Source organism: Eleutherodactylus coqui, chromosome 1 (assembly GCF_035609145.1).
Source record: "Eleutherodactylus coqui strain aEleCoq1 chromosome 1, aEleCoq1.hap1, whole genome shotgun sequence".
NCBI classification, from domain to species: Eukaryota; Metazoa; Chordata; class Amphibia; order Anura; family Eleutherodactylidae; genus Eleutherodactylus; species Eleutherodactylus coqui.
This window is the reverse complement of record NC_089837.1, coordinates 476,330,461-476,349,689: the sequence shown is the minus strand read 5'-3', so window position 1 is coordinate 476,349,689 and position 19,229 is coordinate 476,330,461. Positions and strand designations below refer to the sequence as shown.

The 19,229-nt window shown below is 43.7% G+C and overlaps 1 protein-coding gene and 1 pseudogene across 1 annotated transcript in view; both read right to left on the bottom strand.

Moving 5' to 3' along the window:
• Positions 1 to 351: 351 nt before the first annotated feature.
• LOC136586422 (retinol dehydrogenase 7-like) overlaps positions 352 to 19,229 on the bottom strand; it is a 34,157-nt gene continuing 15,279 nt past the window's right edge. Inside the window, exons 3-4 of the mRNA XM_066584496.1 lie at positions 701 to 864; positions 352 to 616 (exon numbers count right to left, since the gene is read on the bottom strand). Coding sequence (XP_066440593.1) covers positions 396 to 616; positions 701 to 864 — 385 coding nt within the window. The 3' untranslated portion in view covers positions 352 to 395. The remainder of the gene's footprint in view (positions 617 to 700; positions 865 to 19,229) is intronic.
• LOC136616929 (myosin-9 pseudogene) lies at positions 10,363 to 11,459 on the bottom strand (annotated as a pseudogene).

The window sequence follows — 19,229 nt, the reverse complement described above, 5'->3', positions numbered from 1 at the left end:
CCTTCCCTGTCTTTCTATTGGCCAGAAAAGCGCGCTAACGTCTCAGAGATGAAAGTGAAAGTAACTCGAACATCGCGTGGTGCTCGCCTCTAGTAACGAGCATCTCGAACACGCTAATACTCGAACGAGTATCAAGCTCAGACGAGTACGTTCGCTCATCTCTAGTTCCTACCTAGAACAACTGAAGCAGCACAATCCGATAGAGTATTATTCAATTATAATTTTTTAAGCAGGCATTCTTCCAAACCTTTATCACAATTATACACATTATGATTGTCACATCAGTGGGATAAGACAATCTTAGGTCAGAATTAATAAAGAGATGAACAAAACTCTCCACTGAAATTCCCCTACCGGTGACCTTTATCTCATGTGTGATTTGAGATATCAAAAGTCTATCTAAGATGGTATGCTGGTTTAGGTGATGATCGACACAGCAGATAATCAGATAAGACAGTGGGTAGGTAAGACACTGGTATGTAATACAGCTTGCAGTCCAGGCCTGGAGAATATCTTGCCCATGGATGTACAGCAGTCAGGGCATGTTCCATACAGTCTGTGACATAGTGGATTTCGGGGCTACTTGTCCCAGTTAGATGAGTAATGTTTTGGATATCTGTGTGTATAAGTAAAACAAATGTAAGTCAAACATTATAGACATACATAACATATAAAAGCATATTCTAATAGAATGCCTCACGTTTCTGATAGTACTGTTCACCAAAGTTATCTTTGATTTGTGAAGGAAGATTTGACCACAGATGCTCCACAGACTTCACATGAGTTTCTGGTATGCAAATTGGTGTCTTGAAAGCGCCAGGTTCAATTATTGAGACCTTCACTCCAAAATCACGAAGCTCCCTTCTGCAAAGAGGATACAAAGCATAAGAGAACTACTTCAAATTATATTCTCAAATTCACACACAAACGTTTCCAAGTGTAAGCAAAAGCCATCGCAATACCAGAATTTTGAGGAATTGTAGTCGGTATAAAACTACAGCTAGGATGTTAATTGAATTGGAGTTATTTAGAATGGTTCTTGAGAATAGTGAAGCAGCTCCAAACGAAGTTTGGACTAATGTGAGATCTTTTTTAAATACCTTAACCACCACAATTACACACTGGAATGCACAACAAGTTCATTGGTGTTATGGGAAACACTTATGTTTGGTATCCATCCTAGAGCTCTCAACCCCCTTCAGATTGTGCTTCCTTTAATGATCAACTAGTGGTTTGGTGTCTATAGACTTCCAGACTATCAGATAAAAGAGGACAGCATTTTGGTTTACACAATGCAAAGCAAATGAGATACAAAATTTGGGGACAGAAATTTTCTGGCATTTTTCTTGTGTAAAGCTGAAAAATCTCATCAGTTTATAAATGTTCAGTAACCATCCGCAGGCCTTGCCAGGTGAGGGAGACAGCAGGGTTGAGAAGATGGCTGTCACTGGTGGCTCTGCTGCTCTGCTCCGTAGTTCGGCTGCAGCCTGGCTACTCGACAATTGTTTTTTATATCTTCTCCTCCAGCTAACCCCGGAGTATTCTGGGTGAACCCCTCTACCTAATCCCAGGACTGCCTTTGGGGGGTGGGGGACTCACAAGACACATGAGAGTAGGGTATCTCACATCCAGACATATACAAGTTAGACATACACAACACCAAACATTTGACCTGACAGTGACTCTATACAATACAAAAAACCACCACCTGTCTCCTCCATTAAACAAGACAGACAGGCACTCATAAACACACATTACACACACCACAGGAGGTAATTAAAGTCCTGAGTGGCCCTAAAGTCTGGAACACTACAGCTCCCCCCTACTTTGAGAAAGCCGACCTCGGTGCACTATGAAACACAAAGCTTATATCCGAGATGGAACTGCCCTCAGTGTGCTACTTAATCAAAAGAAAAACTCTCCTTAATCCCAATAAAGAGTGGCTATACCGGTCTCAATAAATAGGATTGTTATGGGAGAAAACTCACTAGTCAAGACTGGAGAGGGTACGGTAGAACCGTATTCCTCACTCCTCCTCAGGTTACCCTTTACATTAAGAACCTTACTTTGGCATAACTTCAAAATTTTTTAAAAGTCTCATGTGCGATTTTAATTTATGACAGCATGTAGCATGAAGCATTGGCCAGTGGCTTTTTAAAGACTGTCGAGTCAAGTAGAACTCGAGATACATCGACATATGCTATGGGGCCCAAGCTTTGAGACAATACATCACTGTTACTGACACTAAAACTAAGAAATGATGTCTTGCTAGGTTGTCGGTAGTAGTGGTATGACCTTCACTACCTTCCAACTCGCCATGACAGATGAGATTTCACCAAAGGGAAATATAAAACATTGAGGAGGTGCAAGACATGGAAGTGGCACACTCGACACTGGTAGTACTTACTTAAGGACTGTATCTTGACACTAGACACCCTAGTACTCTCTAGGAATAGAAAACATTTACACATTTCAGAATAATATAACTTATACACGCCTGTAAATTGCTTCCTCCTGCACAGTTTACTCATAATGTTGCATAACATTTTAGAATCAAGACATTCAAATAACGAAGCATCATTATTAGTCCATATATGAAAGCACAGCTCACAAAAACATGAAGTCCATAAAGTGTCCTTCAAATAAAGTGCTTTCTCATAAATTAGGGGGTAATAGCTAGGTATGAAAACAATCACAAAGTACAGTAATTTGTCTCATAGGGAGTCCTTAAAGATTTTTTTAGCATGTACTTTAGAAGCCTCCCCTCCTAGGATGCTCCCAAGGGGCAGTTGGCTCTTCCTCTTTCAACTCTGTGGTGAAAATAGGTGTATATTTGCAGAATGAACTTATGCCAATGGACGAGCACAGTGATATGCTGCGGTGCCGGAATCTCATGAAATCTTCTTCGGCCTCCAGAAGTGCATTTTCTTTTTCTGCTGCTGGTGTATTGGCCAAACTACCCAAGAGGAGGGCCGGTAATACACTCCATCAGTCAGTATTCCACTTGATGGTGGCGCTGATCCAGCCGTTTTCAACATCAGATCCTTGCTCCACTGGACAGTTGTCCCTCTTTGGATCCCAGAAGTTTGCATTAGGGTAGTTTATCACATATGTCTGGAGGTACCCTGGAACGCGCTGTAAAGCCTCTATGTTGTACTTATGGATCAGTATTAGAGATGAGCGAATATACTCGTTTCGAGTAATTACTCGATCGAGCACCGCGATTTTCGAGTACTTCCGTACTCGGGTGAAAAGATTCGGGGGGCGCCGGGGGGCGGGGGGAGGTGTGGCGGAGTGGGGGGTAGCAGCGGGGAACAGGGGGGAGCCCTATCTCTCTCCCTCTCCCCCCCACTGCCCGCTGCAACCCCCCACTCACCCACAGCGCCCCCGAATCTTTTCGCCCGAGTACAGAAGTACTTGAAAATCGCGGCGCTCGGGCGAAAAAGGGGTGTGGCTGAGTAGGTACGCTCATCTCTAATCAGTATCCATGGCGGGCAGTGATATAGTACAGATCTTGTAGGCAACATATACGGTTCTCTCAGCTTTGTGCTGGCATCTCAATGCTATTCCTATGCAGAAACAGTGGGGCCATGTCAGACTGTACATTGGCAGTATCAGGCATCTGATGAGTTCCTATTTCTTGCAGAGTAATTGGATCCAGCAAGCACCATGACAGTATTCGTTTACTTCTCCTTGGCGACAGGCAGGTGACTGTTGGCTCCTCCGTTCTCTTGTGAGGCTGACGATTACTTCGGCTTTGAGTGTCCTTAAAAATGCAAACTGTTTTCTGGTGCAGCTAAGCTTGACGTGGAAGGCTCAGGTGATAATGTGCTGTTGCATTTCCAGTTCATCCCAAAGGACCAGCAGGCCTCCACTGGGGCATAGCCAGCAGGCTTGTAGTTTTGAGTGGCCAACATTCCTGTAGAAGTTGCGCGTCTACTGCTGTGCTGCTGATCATGTTCTGAGTCTTTTTCTTCAAGTTCACTTACGCTTTCCTCAAACTCCATCCTGGGGGAGGCCCTAGAACAACTTTCATCACTGATTACAATGGGGGATTCACACCCCCTACTTTGACTTTAGCAGTGGCGGGTTGTTTTGGCGCGAAGCTTTCACAGGCTTTTCTCCTGATGAAAAAGACAGTTGGGCGCCATCTTGTGAAATAGTGGTGCATTTTAAATTTTCTAGCAGTTGGTCACCATCTTGTACAACCAACTCTTCCATTAATACAACACAGTCCTCCTTTAACATATATTGCATTGTAGGACACATTGTCCCATTAAAGTTTGCAAATCTCAGTTTTTCAGTCTGTACTTTGTATAAAAAGGCATGGAGGTACAATCCTGTTTGTGACAGCCAAAAAAATGGGTGCAGAGCTTTCCGAGTGAGGGAGACAGTGGGGTTGAGAAGATAGCTGTCACGGGTGGCTCTGCTGCTCCCCTCCGCTCGTTCGGCTGTGGCCTGGCTCAGCTACTCACCGGTTGTAATTAGACATAGACAGAAGAGTGTGATGCCAATACCCTTTATCTTAAATATGCTGCTGATAATGATAGATACAGTCCAGACCAGAGACGTTATGGTAAACAACTGTATAAAGTTGACTCAACTCTTGAACAAAGTCCATTAACAGTTTTTATGGTAACAAGCAAAACATTGATTTTTCAGCAGATATAAGAATTAGTAAGACTTCTCTCAGACACTCTGTAGACATAAGTGATCCTGAGGTAACATTATTTGTGGAGGAATTAAGGGAACTTAATCTGGCACTCAAGTGGCTCCTATTCTGCTGCTCTTTAGTGGTAGTTCTACACACGGTTGACACTGGCCAGTTCAGGGTTACTCCCGGGACACGTGAAGTCTTACCCGCACTGGGCATGCTTTTTCCAATGGGGTGGAAATAGACTCTCCGGCTACCGGGGCTCTCCTTCTCAGACTCCCTTTTCTTTGTCTAGGCTTTAGACTAGACTCAAGCTTTTCCTTTTTCTCTTAGACTCTGGCAGGCTGGCTGCCTACATGCCTGCATTGTTATATCTTCCCCTCCAGCTAACCCCAGGGGATTCCAGGTGAATCCCTCTACCCAATCCCAGGACTGCCTTTGGGGATGACTCACAAGACACATGAAGGTAGGGTGTCTCACATCTAGATATATACAAGTTAGACAGACACAACACCAGACATTTGACCTGACAGAGACTATACAATAAACAAAACCCACACCTGTCTCCTCCATTACACAAGACAGACAGGCACTCATAAACACAATTACACACATCATAGGAGGTAATTTAAGTGCTGAGTGTCCCTAAAGTCTAGGGCACTACAAATGTATTGTAAACAACTGAGAAGCACAATGAACAAAAAACATGGCAGCACAACCAGTATAAACCTAGCATCCCACAGATATATTTAGTTAAACATAAAAAAATAATAGTGGTTTCTACTCTTCATTAGATCTCATGTAAGGTGTGAAAAAGGATTGATGCAGTATCGATCAGCCACCCATCAGCTGCTGTTCAGGACACTAGGAAAGTTCAACTGACACCCTCCCTCCTTTGTCTTCCCTCCTCCCTCACAACTGCCAGGCATTTGATGACCATGTGGCCTTAGGAAGTATTTGATCATGATGGCAATCAAATTAGTCAGTTACAGAGGGATTCCAATTACTCCCCTGCCAGGGAGGTGTGACACCTTGGATGGTTCCCAGAGAGACATCCAGGCTCCAAAATTTTTATTAAGAGTTATCAGTCGTGTAAAGGTCCTAGCCCAATATGAATTATTTTAGGAATCGGGTGGGCCAGCCTGGCAGATATAGCAAAAATGGGAAATTATGATTTTTTGAGGCAACTACACCTCTACTCCCACCCCTTTCTGAATGAACTAAGAAAGGGCTGGGGGAGGTGTGTTCTGGGGAAACCAGGGACCCAGTTGTCAGACTTCAGAGATACGCTACGGTGTAAGGCTTTCCCAATTGCTTCAGTGACTCCACACAAATCAGAACCTTGGTAAATATCCCAAATCTGATAACTTTCTTTATATTGTCTCCTTGTTTTATTTTAAATTACTGTCTGTTGTATATGCATGTAAGCTTTATCTCCATCGTAACATCCTTTTCTGTATATTTTTGTATACATAGATATTTAGCACTGCTAGTCTTTTTTAGAATAAATCTGCAATTTCTTAGTCAAGCCTTGTCCTTTTTAAAATGAACCATGAATTCGGAAATTGTGTTCATAATTAATAATCTGGGTTCCAGCTTACCGGTGACATACAAGTTGGTGGTGGCAGCAAGTGTGTGTGTGCGTATTGTAGAGTGCTGGAGACGTTAGACCGACCAGAGGGTGATTTGAGCTTTCGTTCTGCATGTGTACAAGAGCCTAGGAAAGCTGGGTACAAATGCAGCTGTATTCTAGCGACTCTGCACTAGCAACCCCGCTAGAGTGATCGATTGAGGCTCTACCATGACAATTGGCAGCAGCAAGCGCCATCTGTGAAAAATCAGTGACAGGGGCAGGAACAATCGGGATCCCCCCCCCCCCCCCTCTCTCTCTCTGATATAGGGGGTTATGGTCTTTCTCTTAAAGAGGTTGTTTGGGACTTTGGGCATTTTTTCTATTTATTACCTATCCTTAGATAATCAGAGGTCTGCCACTCAGGATTTCCACTAATCAGCTGATTCCCAGCACAGCTGTCAATATAGACAGCGCAGAAAGCAGATCGTGCTGTCTGTAGTACAGTGGCCCGGACTGTTATTGTATGCAAAACTCCCAGTGACTTCAGTGAGAGCTGTGCCTGCAGTACTACAATGGGCTTTTGCAATATTGACATTGCTATTAGCATGCAGCACTGAATACATTGACAGTGGTGCCAGGAATCAGTTGATTGACAGGAATCTTGAGTGCTGGACCCTTAATGATTATCTATTGATGATCTAGCCTGAAGATAGGTAATCAGTAGAAAAAAAGGACCCCAGGTGTGGGAAAACTCCTTTAATTACTGGTGGATTGGCACAGTGGTGAGGGAGAGCAACGATTCACATGGTCTACATCTTGCATCCTATTGTCATAAAATTAGCAGATGGAAATCCCGGTATTATGCAATAGTCCTATGTTGTTGATTTGTGCCTCAGAAATAGGTCTCAGTCAGTATTATTAAATAGAGATGAGCGAGCATACTCGTCCGAGCTTGATGCTCGTTCGAGTATTAGGGTGCTCGAGATGCTCGTTACTCGAGACGAGCACCACGCGGTACTCGTCTCGATTAAACGAGTACTGACCATTAAATTCAATGGAGCCGGCAATACAGCCGGCTCCATTGAAAGCAATGGGCTGGCGGCGAGCGCGGGATGAATTTCCGGGAAGGGCTTAAAAATATAAGCCCTTACCTGAAAATCATCCTAAAATGTGTAAAAAAAAAAAAAAAAGTATACTCACCTTTCCGCTGCAGCCGGAGTTCAGCCGCGTCTGGCCGGCAGTTCTCCTGAACTGCTTTCTGTAGTATTCAGCAGGTGGGGATTTAAAATCCCCGCCTGCTGAATGGGCTGCCTCTGATTGGGTGAGTGAGAACTGCCTCTGATTGGTGAGGCTGTGACCATTCATGAATTCATGAATGGGTGAGTGAGTGCTGCCTCTGATTGGCTCACCGCAGGGACCAATCAATCAGAGGCAGCTCTCAGCTGAATGAATTTTTTTTTTTTTCTTTTTTTACACATTTTAGGATGATTTTCAGGTAAGGGCTTATATTTTTAAGCCCTTCCCGAAAATTCATCCCGCGCTCGCCGGCAGCCCATTGCTTTCAATGGAGCCGGCTGTATTGCCGGCTCCATTGAATTCAATGGGCTAACATCGTTCTCTCTGCCACAGCTGTTACAGCTGTGGCAGAGGAGAACGATCTTTATGCTGACAGTGCGGGGGGGGGGGGGGGTCTCATTCTTGCCACTATTGTGGCTTAATAGTGAGACCTCGGAGCCCGAAATGCAGCCTTGCATGTTGCTCCTCGCCTGCCCTATCCATTTCTGTGTTTTTTTACATGACTTTGGTGATTTGCTAAGATTTTCACAAATGAAAACCTTAGCGGAGCACCAGTTATATACAAAAATGCTCGAGTCGCCCATTGACTTCAATGGGGTTCGCGACTCGAAACGAACTCTCGAGCATCACTGAAAGTTCGACTCGAGTAACGAGCACTCGAGCATTTTGGTGCTCACTCATCTCTATTATTAAATAATTTGTTTTGACTTCAGAAGCAAATTCCAGTCAGGCAATTGCTGTGACCTCAGAAGCTTCTTTCATTCAGATAAACTGCTGCGACATCAAAATGTGTTGTGATATCACAAGTGGGTTCCAGTCAGCTATTCTTCTGTGACACAACTAGGGAATTCCACTCAAGTATCTGATGTGACATCACCAGTGGGTTTCAGTCAGGTAAGCTGTGGTGACATCACAAGTGGGTTCTAGTCAGCTTTTCTTCTGTGACATCACAAAAGAATTTGACTCCGTTTACAGCTGTGATATTACAAGTGTGACAAGTTGGAGTCCGCTTGCCACTGGATCGCCCACCTTTGATGCCTGAATGGCCACCAGCCATGCAGAAATGCTCCAGAGATGTAGATTCTCTTTAAACTTGGCTCCTGCCAGTCTTTATTCACAGCACATCAAACAACGTAAACAGAGTCCATAAAACATTCTTCAGTAAACATAAAGTCCATATACGCACCCCACCTGGGTGTTGAGGTTAGGGTTCTCATTCCTGTCAACCTCCCACCTGTCCTGGTCTGCACTAGACCATAGGGCTAGCAGCCCTTCCAGCTCCACTGAGCTGTCTCTCTGGCTCTCAGCCAGCGTCTCTGCTGCTTCATGCAGAAACTGCCTCTCTTGCAGCAAATTCTTGCTACACCCAGGATGTTAACCCTCTTTCCCTTTTGCAGGTATCAGAATGCCTGACTAGCACACTCTGCAGTCATCTGTGTAATCCTCTACTCCACCCCCGCCCCTTGATAAAAGCCATAGGCCGTATTATAAAACTCCAGGCTCGGGTGTCTCTTTTATTTTTACTTCGTCTTGTAACTCTGAGGGCTGCTCAGCCTCCATCTGTAGCTCAACTCTCACCTTTGCAATGACTTTCATGGTTTTTACTTTCTTTTTAAGATTCATCAGGATTTTCTTTTCTTTTACTTGCCTGAACTGGGCCCTAGGCCTCTCTAGTCTCTGAACCTTCCTTCTAGCAACACGACTATTTGATTCCACGAGTCATCTTTGCGTTTGACTTTTGGACAAACTTTTGAAACTACACCTTTTCTTTTGACACCACTTTCTCTGAGCATGTCAAGGGTGGTGCTTCATTATTTTCCTCCCGAGCCCTTTCTTCCAATTCTAACTGGGACCGTTCTTCAGCCCAACTAGTGACCTTTGCTTCCTGTTTTCTCAGAGCATCTCGTAGACTTCCTGCTAGCTCTCTCATTTGACTGTCTTCTTTTCCTATAAGTTTCAGGATTGCTTGAACTTGCAAGTTCACTTGAACCAAATCTGCCTCTCTTTTTGCCAGAGCCATTTCAAGTCCTTTGTTTTGTTCATGTAGAGCAGCATTGGAATGTCCAAGTGCAGTCCGCTTCCTTCGTTCAAGCTCTAGCTCTCTTTTTAATCTAATTAGCTTCTGTTGATATCTCTGACTCAGGTCAGTTGATGAACAGCCCAAGAACCCTTCAATGGCCTTTTCCTCACCTTCCAGTTATATGTTCAAGAACTCTTGTAGTGTCTCTTTCAACTGATTCTGCTGCACCCTCTCCTGCTCTAGAAGACCAGATACTTCATGTAACTCTCTTTTCAACTCTTCAGTGTCAGAAAGTTTCTCCTTCAATACACTGACCTCCATTTCCTTTTTCTGCATTGCATCTGTGAATGTCTTACTCTATGTTCTGGATTCTTCTAGAACACGGTCTCTATCCTTTGGTAAAGAACATATCCTCTGACTAAAGGCTTCAAGCCTTTCTAGATTTTGATTTAATTTGTCTTGCAAGTTAACAACAGACCCCTTAAGACCTTCATTTCTTGCAAATTCACCATTTGTTTCATCTGCTTCTGTTTCAGCTCCTGGACTTGAGCTTCATATATTTTAGCTTCCTCATATAAGCTCTTTTATAGCTCGGATACCTCATCCTGCCATTGGTTTTTCCACTTTATTTTCAGCTTTCTGCCTGACGTTCTCAGACCCTCTAGTCATAGCTTTGACGTTCTCCATCTCATCTTGTACCTGTGACAGCTGGAGTTTCACCTGAGTTATGTCTTCTTGCGATTCTTGGACGATCGCACGCTGTCCCTTTAAGTCCTCTGACATTCTCTCAAGCTCATCCTGAAGCCTCTCTTGCTTCTGTTACTCCATGTTCAGACTTGAACACAACTGCTTGTTTAGTCTTTCTAACTCAACCTTCAATTCGAATGCCTCTTCCAGGGTGCAGTGCAAGGAGATCACTTTGGTTTCTTTATCACGAATCTCTGCTTTAGCATGATCACGTTCTTCTGCATATTTAACAGAGATGGTTTTCTTCTCACTAAGCAACTGATCAAACTTCTATTTCTTTCTCAAGTTGGACACAATCTGATGTTGGTGATCCAGATCCACACTGATAACTTTTAATTCTTGCTGAAGTCTAGTGTTAGCCTTCTCTAGTTTGTCATGAGCATCTGCTTTTTCTTCGTACCATTGATTTGCAGCTTCTAATTCCTTTTGAACTTTCTTCTTTTGCTCTTCAACAAACTCCAAGCGCACAGCACTCTTCTCCATTTTCTTTTCCAGAATCGATACCTCAGCCTGAAGTGTTGCATTCTGCTCAGACGGGTCTCTCTTAGTTTGTGCATCTTCCTCTAACCGCTTGAGGAACACATTTCTCTCATCTTGCATTGTCTTCAGGTGTGCACTGAGACCAAGCCTCTGCTGCGTCTCTTCTTGCAGCAGCTTCTGAGACTCTTTAGTCTGAGCTTCCAGCTCCAGCTGCAGTCTGCTCACCTGCTCAGACAGCGCTGTTTGCATGCTGTCACCTTCAGTTATCCTAACTTGTAGCTCTTGAAACTGCATCTCTACTGCATTTTTCTTGCATTCAGATTCATGTTTATCTTCCAACAATACCTTCACTTTTTAGGTCAGCTTAATACACTCACTTTTCAATGTTTATATCACCTTTTCAGTTTGCTCAAACAGCTTGGACAGTTCCCTCATAGCTAGAGCATGACTCAGTTCTAGCTCCTTGATCTGGGTTTCATGTAGTTCAGCTTTCTCATCCAAGCGCAACTGTAGCTGGGACACGAGTCTCTCGTGGAGCGCTTCCTGGTTTTCCTTACCTAACCCAGTCTGTCTTTCAAGATCTCTGCTTGCTTCTCTGTCTGACTGCAAGCAGTTTTCTCCCTCTCCAGTTTTTCCTTAAGCTGACTTATCTGGAAGTCCAATTCACCATTTTTCTTTGCTAACCGCATTTTCAACTCTGCAAACCTGTAGCTTGATTCTGTGCATCTGTAGAATCTCTTTCTAACTTGCAACACCTCATCTCCAGCTCTTGGGTTTTCATTTGCAGTTTCCTACAGTCCAGTTTATACTGCCCCTCCACCTCTGAGGTCTTGCATCTGTTCACGGGCTTTTGAAAGACATCCCTCATACTTATTTTTCTCACTTCTCATTTCTTCTAAACTTTGTACACACTGGACAGTTTTCTGTTCCAGCGACAACCTTTGTTCAGTTTCAACTTCAGTTAATCTCCTAAGGTGCTCAATCTCCTGTAAGAGAGCTGCATTCTGTGCTTTCAGGTGATCAGCTTCCTGGAAAGCACTTTTCTTATCTATGAGGATTCTTTCTGTCTGCTCCTCTGCTAACAGCCTTTGCCTCTTGGCCTCTACTCCAAGCAGACACAAGTTGGCCCTTTCTTTTTCCAACTGCGTGTCATATCTTTTATTAGCCGTTTGACATGCTTCCTCAAGAAACTTTATGTAAACTTGCATCAGTGCAAATGCTTCCTGAATTCTAAGCAAGGCTTTGCGGTCTGTCTCACCCTGGTCTTTTTCTTTGCTAGAAGCAGCCTTTTTCTTCTTTTTTTTCAAGCCTTTAGTACTACTTGTCTCCTCTCTCTCTAGTTTGCTTTCACTACTCCTCTCTATCACTAGAGGCATAGTCATGCTAACTCCCGCATGGGAGTTGGCTGCACTCCCTACAGCAACCTGTTCATACCCCGACCTCATTTGGGGATTATAACTCCATATTAGGCACATCATATAGAAAACACATCCCACACTCCCCCATACATGACATTTCAGGGTTAATGGATGTCAGTTCACATTGTGCAGATTCCCCTACACCAACCTGCAAAAAAGAAACGTTATGCATTTTGTCTGATTTTGCATTATCAGAATGTTTCAGTCCATATTGCCTCATTTCCTCAGTCCTTGAAATGCTCTCCCCACTCCCCCCAACTTAATAGTTGGCATTGCTGCCACTCCTCTGGACCCACAGATGACAGTCCCTGAATACAGTTCACACCTGCAGTTTTTGTAGGAACATACACTGAATCCTTTGCCTCCCACAGTTGAAAAAAATGGGGAAAGTCTATGCCAACACGAATTCTAAAGGCATTCTCTCACATTTTGTCAGGACCCATGTCACCATTTTATAAGGCATCTCAAAGGTTAAACTCACCCCCTTATCGGTCTCTGGACCGCAAAAGAGAAATGGCAAAATGTCTGGCATCACAGTAGACTTGTTCTGCTGTGATGCAAGTCCACAAACCGTGGGATGTCACCCACTATCAGCTGGCAGGTTCTCACCTCCAACCTTACTGGAACTGACCTCCTGGCCACCGGACTCTCTGGTGCACAACTATCCGTGTTGTCCACACAGCAACCAGAGTTTTTCCAGCCTCCTGGCCCATTAAACTCCTCTAGCACTACAGCTCACAGGAAAATCCATTTGCTCACATGTTGCTCTCTGCAGCTTTGTGCGCCATTCCATTTGTGCCAGTGCATCCTCCACCCTATGTGACAAGTTGGAGTCCGCTTGCCACTGGATTGCTCACCTTTGATACCGGAATGGCCACCAGCCATGTAGAAATGCTCCAGAGACGTGGATTCTCTTTAAACATGGCTCTTGTCAGTCTCTATTCATAGCACATCAAACAACGTAAACAGAGTCCATATAACATTACTCAGTAAACATAAAGTCCATATACTCACCCCACCTGGGTGTTGAGGTTAGGGTTGTCATCCCTGTCAACCTCCCACCTTTCCTGGTCTGCACTAGTATAGAGGAGATAGATATAATATAATATAATATATTATATCTATCTATCTCCAAGGTGAAATGTCTATTTCACATTCTGAGCCAGCACAACGGAATGTGCCGGCCACATCCTCTTCTGCTAACCGTTATCAGAATATGCAGCTTGATAAAAATACACGCTCATAACCTAAGGGCACATTTTTAACCCGCACATAACCCTCAGGCGTCATTTGATGACACACTGCTCCCTCCACCCCTGCCCCCTCCATTAAACACGAAAAGATGGCGCTGGTTTGCACCTGAAACCACGTGATGTCGGACGTCGATGACGACAGAAGCTCACGCAGGACCGGATGTAAAAAGATCTTATTTGGACTACTCAATCCCATGCTTTGATTTACAATCACGTATTGCTTCCTGCATGCCCATAAATTGCAATTAACTCATAATGCTATATAAGATGCTATACGCCTACTAATAAACAGAGTCCAGGAAGACTTTCTACACTGACAGTCTTGTCTCTGTGTGATCTCTTCCATTGTGCGCACAATCTCTGAACATAAATATGGAAGGGTGCAAACATTCCTATTGATTACGCCGTGGACCCGAAATAAATAAATCCTCGACAGCTGGCGCCAAACGCGGGGCCATGGTCGATTTGGATCCGGACGCAATCGGACCGTGAAGGACGCGGACACACGGAGGCAATCCTAAGATCTGGCACGGGCTCAACCAAAACCACGGTAAGATAAATTATCTATACCTGTGTGGCCAGTTCCAGGCTTGTCTGTTTGCCCGTGTTGGATCCGCTCAGTCTAGATCCGTCAGACAGGTACCTTATGTCTTGACCACGCAATACAGAACCTGTCATATTTTAAAAGGAATGGTTGGCATGCCTGTGTTGTTTGAGAGTACTGGTTAATCGGCAGAGTCAACAAACTGGTCACAGGAGGGTAACATTTATTGAGGTTTTGTCCAGACGGACTCTTCTCCGGGAAGGGGCCAATAGTCCTTCTGGGGAGATAGAGGGTGCTGACGGATGATGTTAGTGTTGAAATAAGTCAACCTGGTTACTCCTGGCAGGGCAGTGAAACGACCCCGATTGTACCAGTGCTCTCTCTATGTGTATGTATGTCCTGCTCAAACTTTAAAAAGGGATTGTTGTTGGCAATAAGTACGCATTTGTTGGGTTATAGCCAAGATTGATGCACTGTACACAGCGGATAGTTGTGGGTTTGGCCCACTGATAGAGGATTGTCCTCAAATCAAAAAGTGTATAGGTTAAATGTGCATTATTGGATCCCTTCTAGTAAAGACAGATTGCTAAACTGTGTTGCTGCTGAATTGCTTAAAAGTACAGGACGTGATATATTGTGCCCGGCATCGGGAGAGTGTCCACTGAACGTTACATTGACAGTCAGGTAGTGAGAGAAATATGGGGAACAAGCATAGTGAATGCATGTGATTTGGTGGCAGAGAGAGAGAGAGTGGATCAATATGTGATAATAGATATAGATACAGATATAGATACAGTGCAAGAGTGTGATTATGTCACCTATAGATATATAAGAAAAGGTGTATAATACTAGGTAGATAGACATGGATGTATATGTGTGTGTGTCTGTATATATATATATATATATATATATATATATATATACACTACCGTTCAAAAGTTTGGGGTCACATGGAAATGTCCTTATTTTTGAAGGAAAAGCACTGTACTTTTCAATGAAGATAACTTTAAACTAGTCCTAACTTTAAACAAATGCACTCTATACATTGCTAATGTGGTAAATGACTATTCTAGCTGCAAATGTCTGTTTTTTTGTGCAATATCTACAAAGGTGTATAGAGGCCCATTTCCAGCAACTATCACTCCAGTGTTCTAATGGTACAATGTGTTTGCTCATTGGCTCAGAAGGCTAATTGATGATTAGAAAACCCTTGTGCAATCATGTTCACACATCTGAAAACAGTCTAGCTCGTTACAGAAGCTACAAAACTGACCTTCCTGTGAGCAGATTGAGTTTCTGGAGCATCACATTTGTGGGGTCAATTAAACGCTCAAAATGGCCAGAAAAAGAGAACTTTCATCTGAAACTCGACAGTCTATTCTTGTTCTTAGAAATGAAGGCTATTCCATGCGAGAAATTGCTAAGAAATTGAAGATTTCCTACAACGGTGTGTACTACTCCCTTCAGAGGACAGCACAAACAGGCTCTAACCAGAGTAGAAAAAGAAGTGGGATGCCGCGTTGCACAACTAAGCAAGAAGATAAGCACATTAGAGTCTCTAGTTTGAGAAATAGACGCCTCACAGGTACCCAACTGGCATCTTCATTAAATAGTACCCGCAAAACACCAGTGTCAACATCTACAGTGAAGAGGTGGCTGCGGGATTTAGGGCTTCAGGGCAGAGTGGCAAAGAAAAAGCCATATCTGAGACTGGCCAATAAAAGAAAAAGATTAAGATGGGCAAAAGAACACAGACATTGGACAGAGGAAGACTGGAAAAAAGTGTTGTGGACGGATGAATCCAAGTTTGAGGTGTTTGGATCACAAAGAAGAACGTTTGTGAGACGCAGAACAAATGAAAAGATGCTGGAAGAATGCCTGACGCCATCTGTTAAGCATGGTGGAGGTAATGTGATGGTCTGGGGTTGCTTTGGTGCTGGTAAGGTGGGAGATTTGTACAGGGTAAAAGGGATTCTGAATAAGGAAGGCTATCACTCCATTTTGTAATGCCATGCCATACCCAGTGGACAGCGCTTGATTGGAACCAATTTCATCCTACAACAGGATAATGACCCTAAACACACCTCCAAATTGTGCAAGTACTATTTACAGCAGAAGCAGGCAGCTGGTATTCTATCGGTAATGGAGTGGCCAGCGCAGTCACCAGATCTGAACCCCATTGAGCTGTTGTGGGAGCAGCTTGACCGTATGGTACGCCAGAAGTGCCCATCCAACCAATCCAAGTTGTGGGAGATGCTTCTAGAAGCGTGGGGTGCAATTTCTCAAGCTTACCTCAACAAATTAACAGCTAGAATGTCAAAGGTGTGCAATGCTGTAATTGCTGCAAAAGGAGGATTCTTTGACGAAAGCAAAGTTTGATGTAAAAACAATGTTATTTCAAATACAAATCATTATTTCTAACCTTGTCAATGTCTTGACTCTATTTTCTATTCATTTCACAACGCATGGTGGTGAATAAGTGTGACTTTTCATGGAAAACACAAAATTGTTTGGGTGACCCCAAACTTTTGAACAGTAGTGTATATATACACACACACACAAATGGTTAACAGAGCTTACTTTTAGTGAGAGAAAGACTGTTTACTTGAAGTTGCAGGCTGAGACAACCCCCCCCCCCTCCTTGCCTCTGTCTTCTTCTCAGGGCCTCATGAGATAAGAACAGAGAGAATGTGATACTAACCTTGGAAAGTAGCTTTGTTTGCTTTAATCGAATGGAAGCTTGTAATAAATCTAATGAATTATGCTGTCTTAGAAGGCAGGAAAGATAGGGATTTTAAGGTACATTCTTGCTGGGGTCTGAGGTCACAAATAGATGTTCAGTGATGTACTAAATTGTTAGAGCAGGTGGGGTATCAGTAAACAGGAGCATTAGACCCCAGCAGTAGAAGTGGAAGCAAGTTCATGGAGAATCTGTGGACAATTATGTGACAAATAACCACTACTATTTGTCTTGTATGTCTTGACGTTATGTAATATAAATCTTTGTTGTATGTCTTGGTCTCCTTCATACAAATGTAAGAAAGTTATACCGCACTCACATTCTGTGGGGGATTTTAAGAATACAAGGGTTAAAAATGCAGAAAATGTTGCATCGTCAGAAGCTCCTAGCATATATTTCCTTTTTTTATGAGTTTAAAACAAGTTTGTTCAGTCTGTGTTTCATATTCACTGAGAGATAACAGTCAGAGTTATTTTGCAAAGGTGGGGACTGTCATTTTTGGACTTCACTCTTCGTTCATGGTCAAAGACAGAGAAGGAGGGAGAGAGGGGGGCTGAAACAGCACTGATACCCATGCATTCTAAAGACACCAGCATTTAATATAGCATATAACTGCTTCAATAAATAAGGAAGATAGAATAATATCTCAGTCACTCAGCAAACTTTTTCACACAATTTGTCAAAAATAACACTCATTTACAATCTCAACTCAGTAGAATCATGTACTTTATAACATTATAACACTCACCTCAATGCCTTTCAAATGATGTCTGCTTGTAACATAGTAACATAGTATGTAAGCCCGAATGAAGACAATGTCCATCTAGTCCAGCCTGTTTATCCTCCTATGTGGTTGATCCAGAGGAAGGCAAAAAAAAAAAAACAAGAGGCAGAGGCCAATTAGCCCTTTTGGGGGAAAATTCTTTCCCGACTCCCTAATGGCAATCAGACTAATCCCTGGATCAACCTCTAATAATTCCTACCTGCCTGTATACCTGGATTAACAATTAACCTAAGATTTATATCCTTCCCCTCCAGAAAGACATCTAGTCCCCTTTTAAACTCCTCTATGGATCTTGCCATCACCACATCCTCAGGCAGAGAGTTCCACAGTCTCACTGCTCTTACAGTAAAGAACCCTTTTCTGTGTTGGCGGTGAAATCTGCTTTCTTCTAGACATAGCGGATGCCCTCTCATTACCGCCGCAGTCCTGGGTATAAACAGATCTTGGGAGAGATCCTTGTATTGTCCCCTCATGTATTTATACATAGTTATTTGATCACCCCTTTTTTCCAGGGTAAGTAATCCCAATTTGGATAGCCTCTCTGAGTATTCCAGTCCCTTTATTCTATGTATTAGTTTTGTTGCCCTTCTTTGAACCCCCTCCAGCACTGTAACATCTTTCCTGAGCACCGGTGACCAGAACTGTACACAGTATTCCATGTGAGGCCTGACAAGTGCCTTATATAGTGAAAGAATAATGTTCTCGTCCCTCCCCCCTGTACCTCTTTTAATGCACCCCAAGACTTTATCAACTTTTGCAGCAGCTGACTGGCATTGGTTACTCCAGTTTAATCTACAATCCACTAGTACCCCCAGGTCTTTTTCCATATCACTTTTCCCTGGCAGTACCGCATTTAGTGTATATTGGTGACATCCGTTTCTCCGGCCCATGTGCATAACCTTACATTTTTCAACATTGAGCCTCATTTGCCATTTTTCTGCCCAAGCCCCCAGCTTATCTAGGTCCATTTGTAGCCGTACCTTGTCCTTCGTTGCATTGATTATATTGTATAATTTTGTGTAATCTGCAAATATTGATATTTTACTGTGCAGCCCATCTATCTGGTCGTTGATAAATATATTGAACAGAACGGGGCCTAATACTGAACCCTGTGCCACCCCGCTAGCAACGGAGGCACAATCAGAGTATGGACCATTTATTACCACCCTCTGCTTTCTTTCTCTGAGCCAATTCTTTACCCAGAGACACATGTTTTAACCCAATCCGAGCTGTCTCATTTTACACACGTTTATGACACTTTTTTTCTGTGTTCTGCCTGTGTGTCGTGCTGGCACACCTTCACACAGGGGGGCAGACTTGACCACATGGATGGATGAAAGTTAATGACTAGAGATGAGCGAACACGTTCGGCTCCGCCCCTTTTTCGCCCGAACACCGAACTTTGCGAACACTTCAGTGTTCGGGCGAAAAAGTTCGGGGGCCGCCGTGGCAGCGCGGGGGGGTGCGGCGGGGAGTGGGGGGGGGAGAGGGAGAGAGAGAGGGCTCCCCCCTGTTCCCCGCTACTGCCGCCCGCGCCGCCGCGCATCTCCCCGCCCCCCGGCGGCACCCGGACACTTACGCGCGAACACTGCAGTGTTCGGCAAAGCCGGTGTCCGGGTGCGGATATGTCCGTAACGGACACGTTCGCTCATCCCTATTAATGACCAGTGTTCAGACTATGATGAATGTAAAATGTGTGATGCAGATATTGACTGGGGAT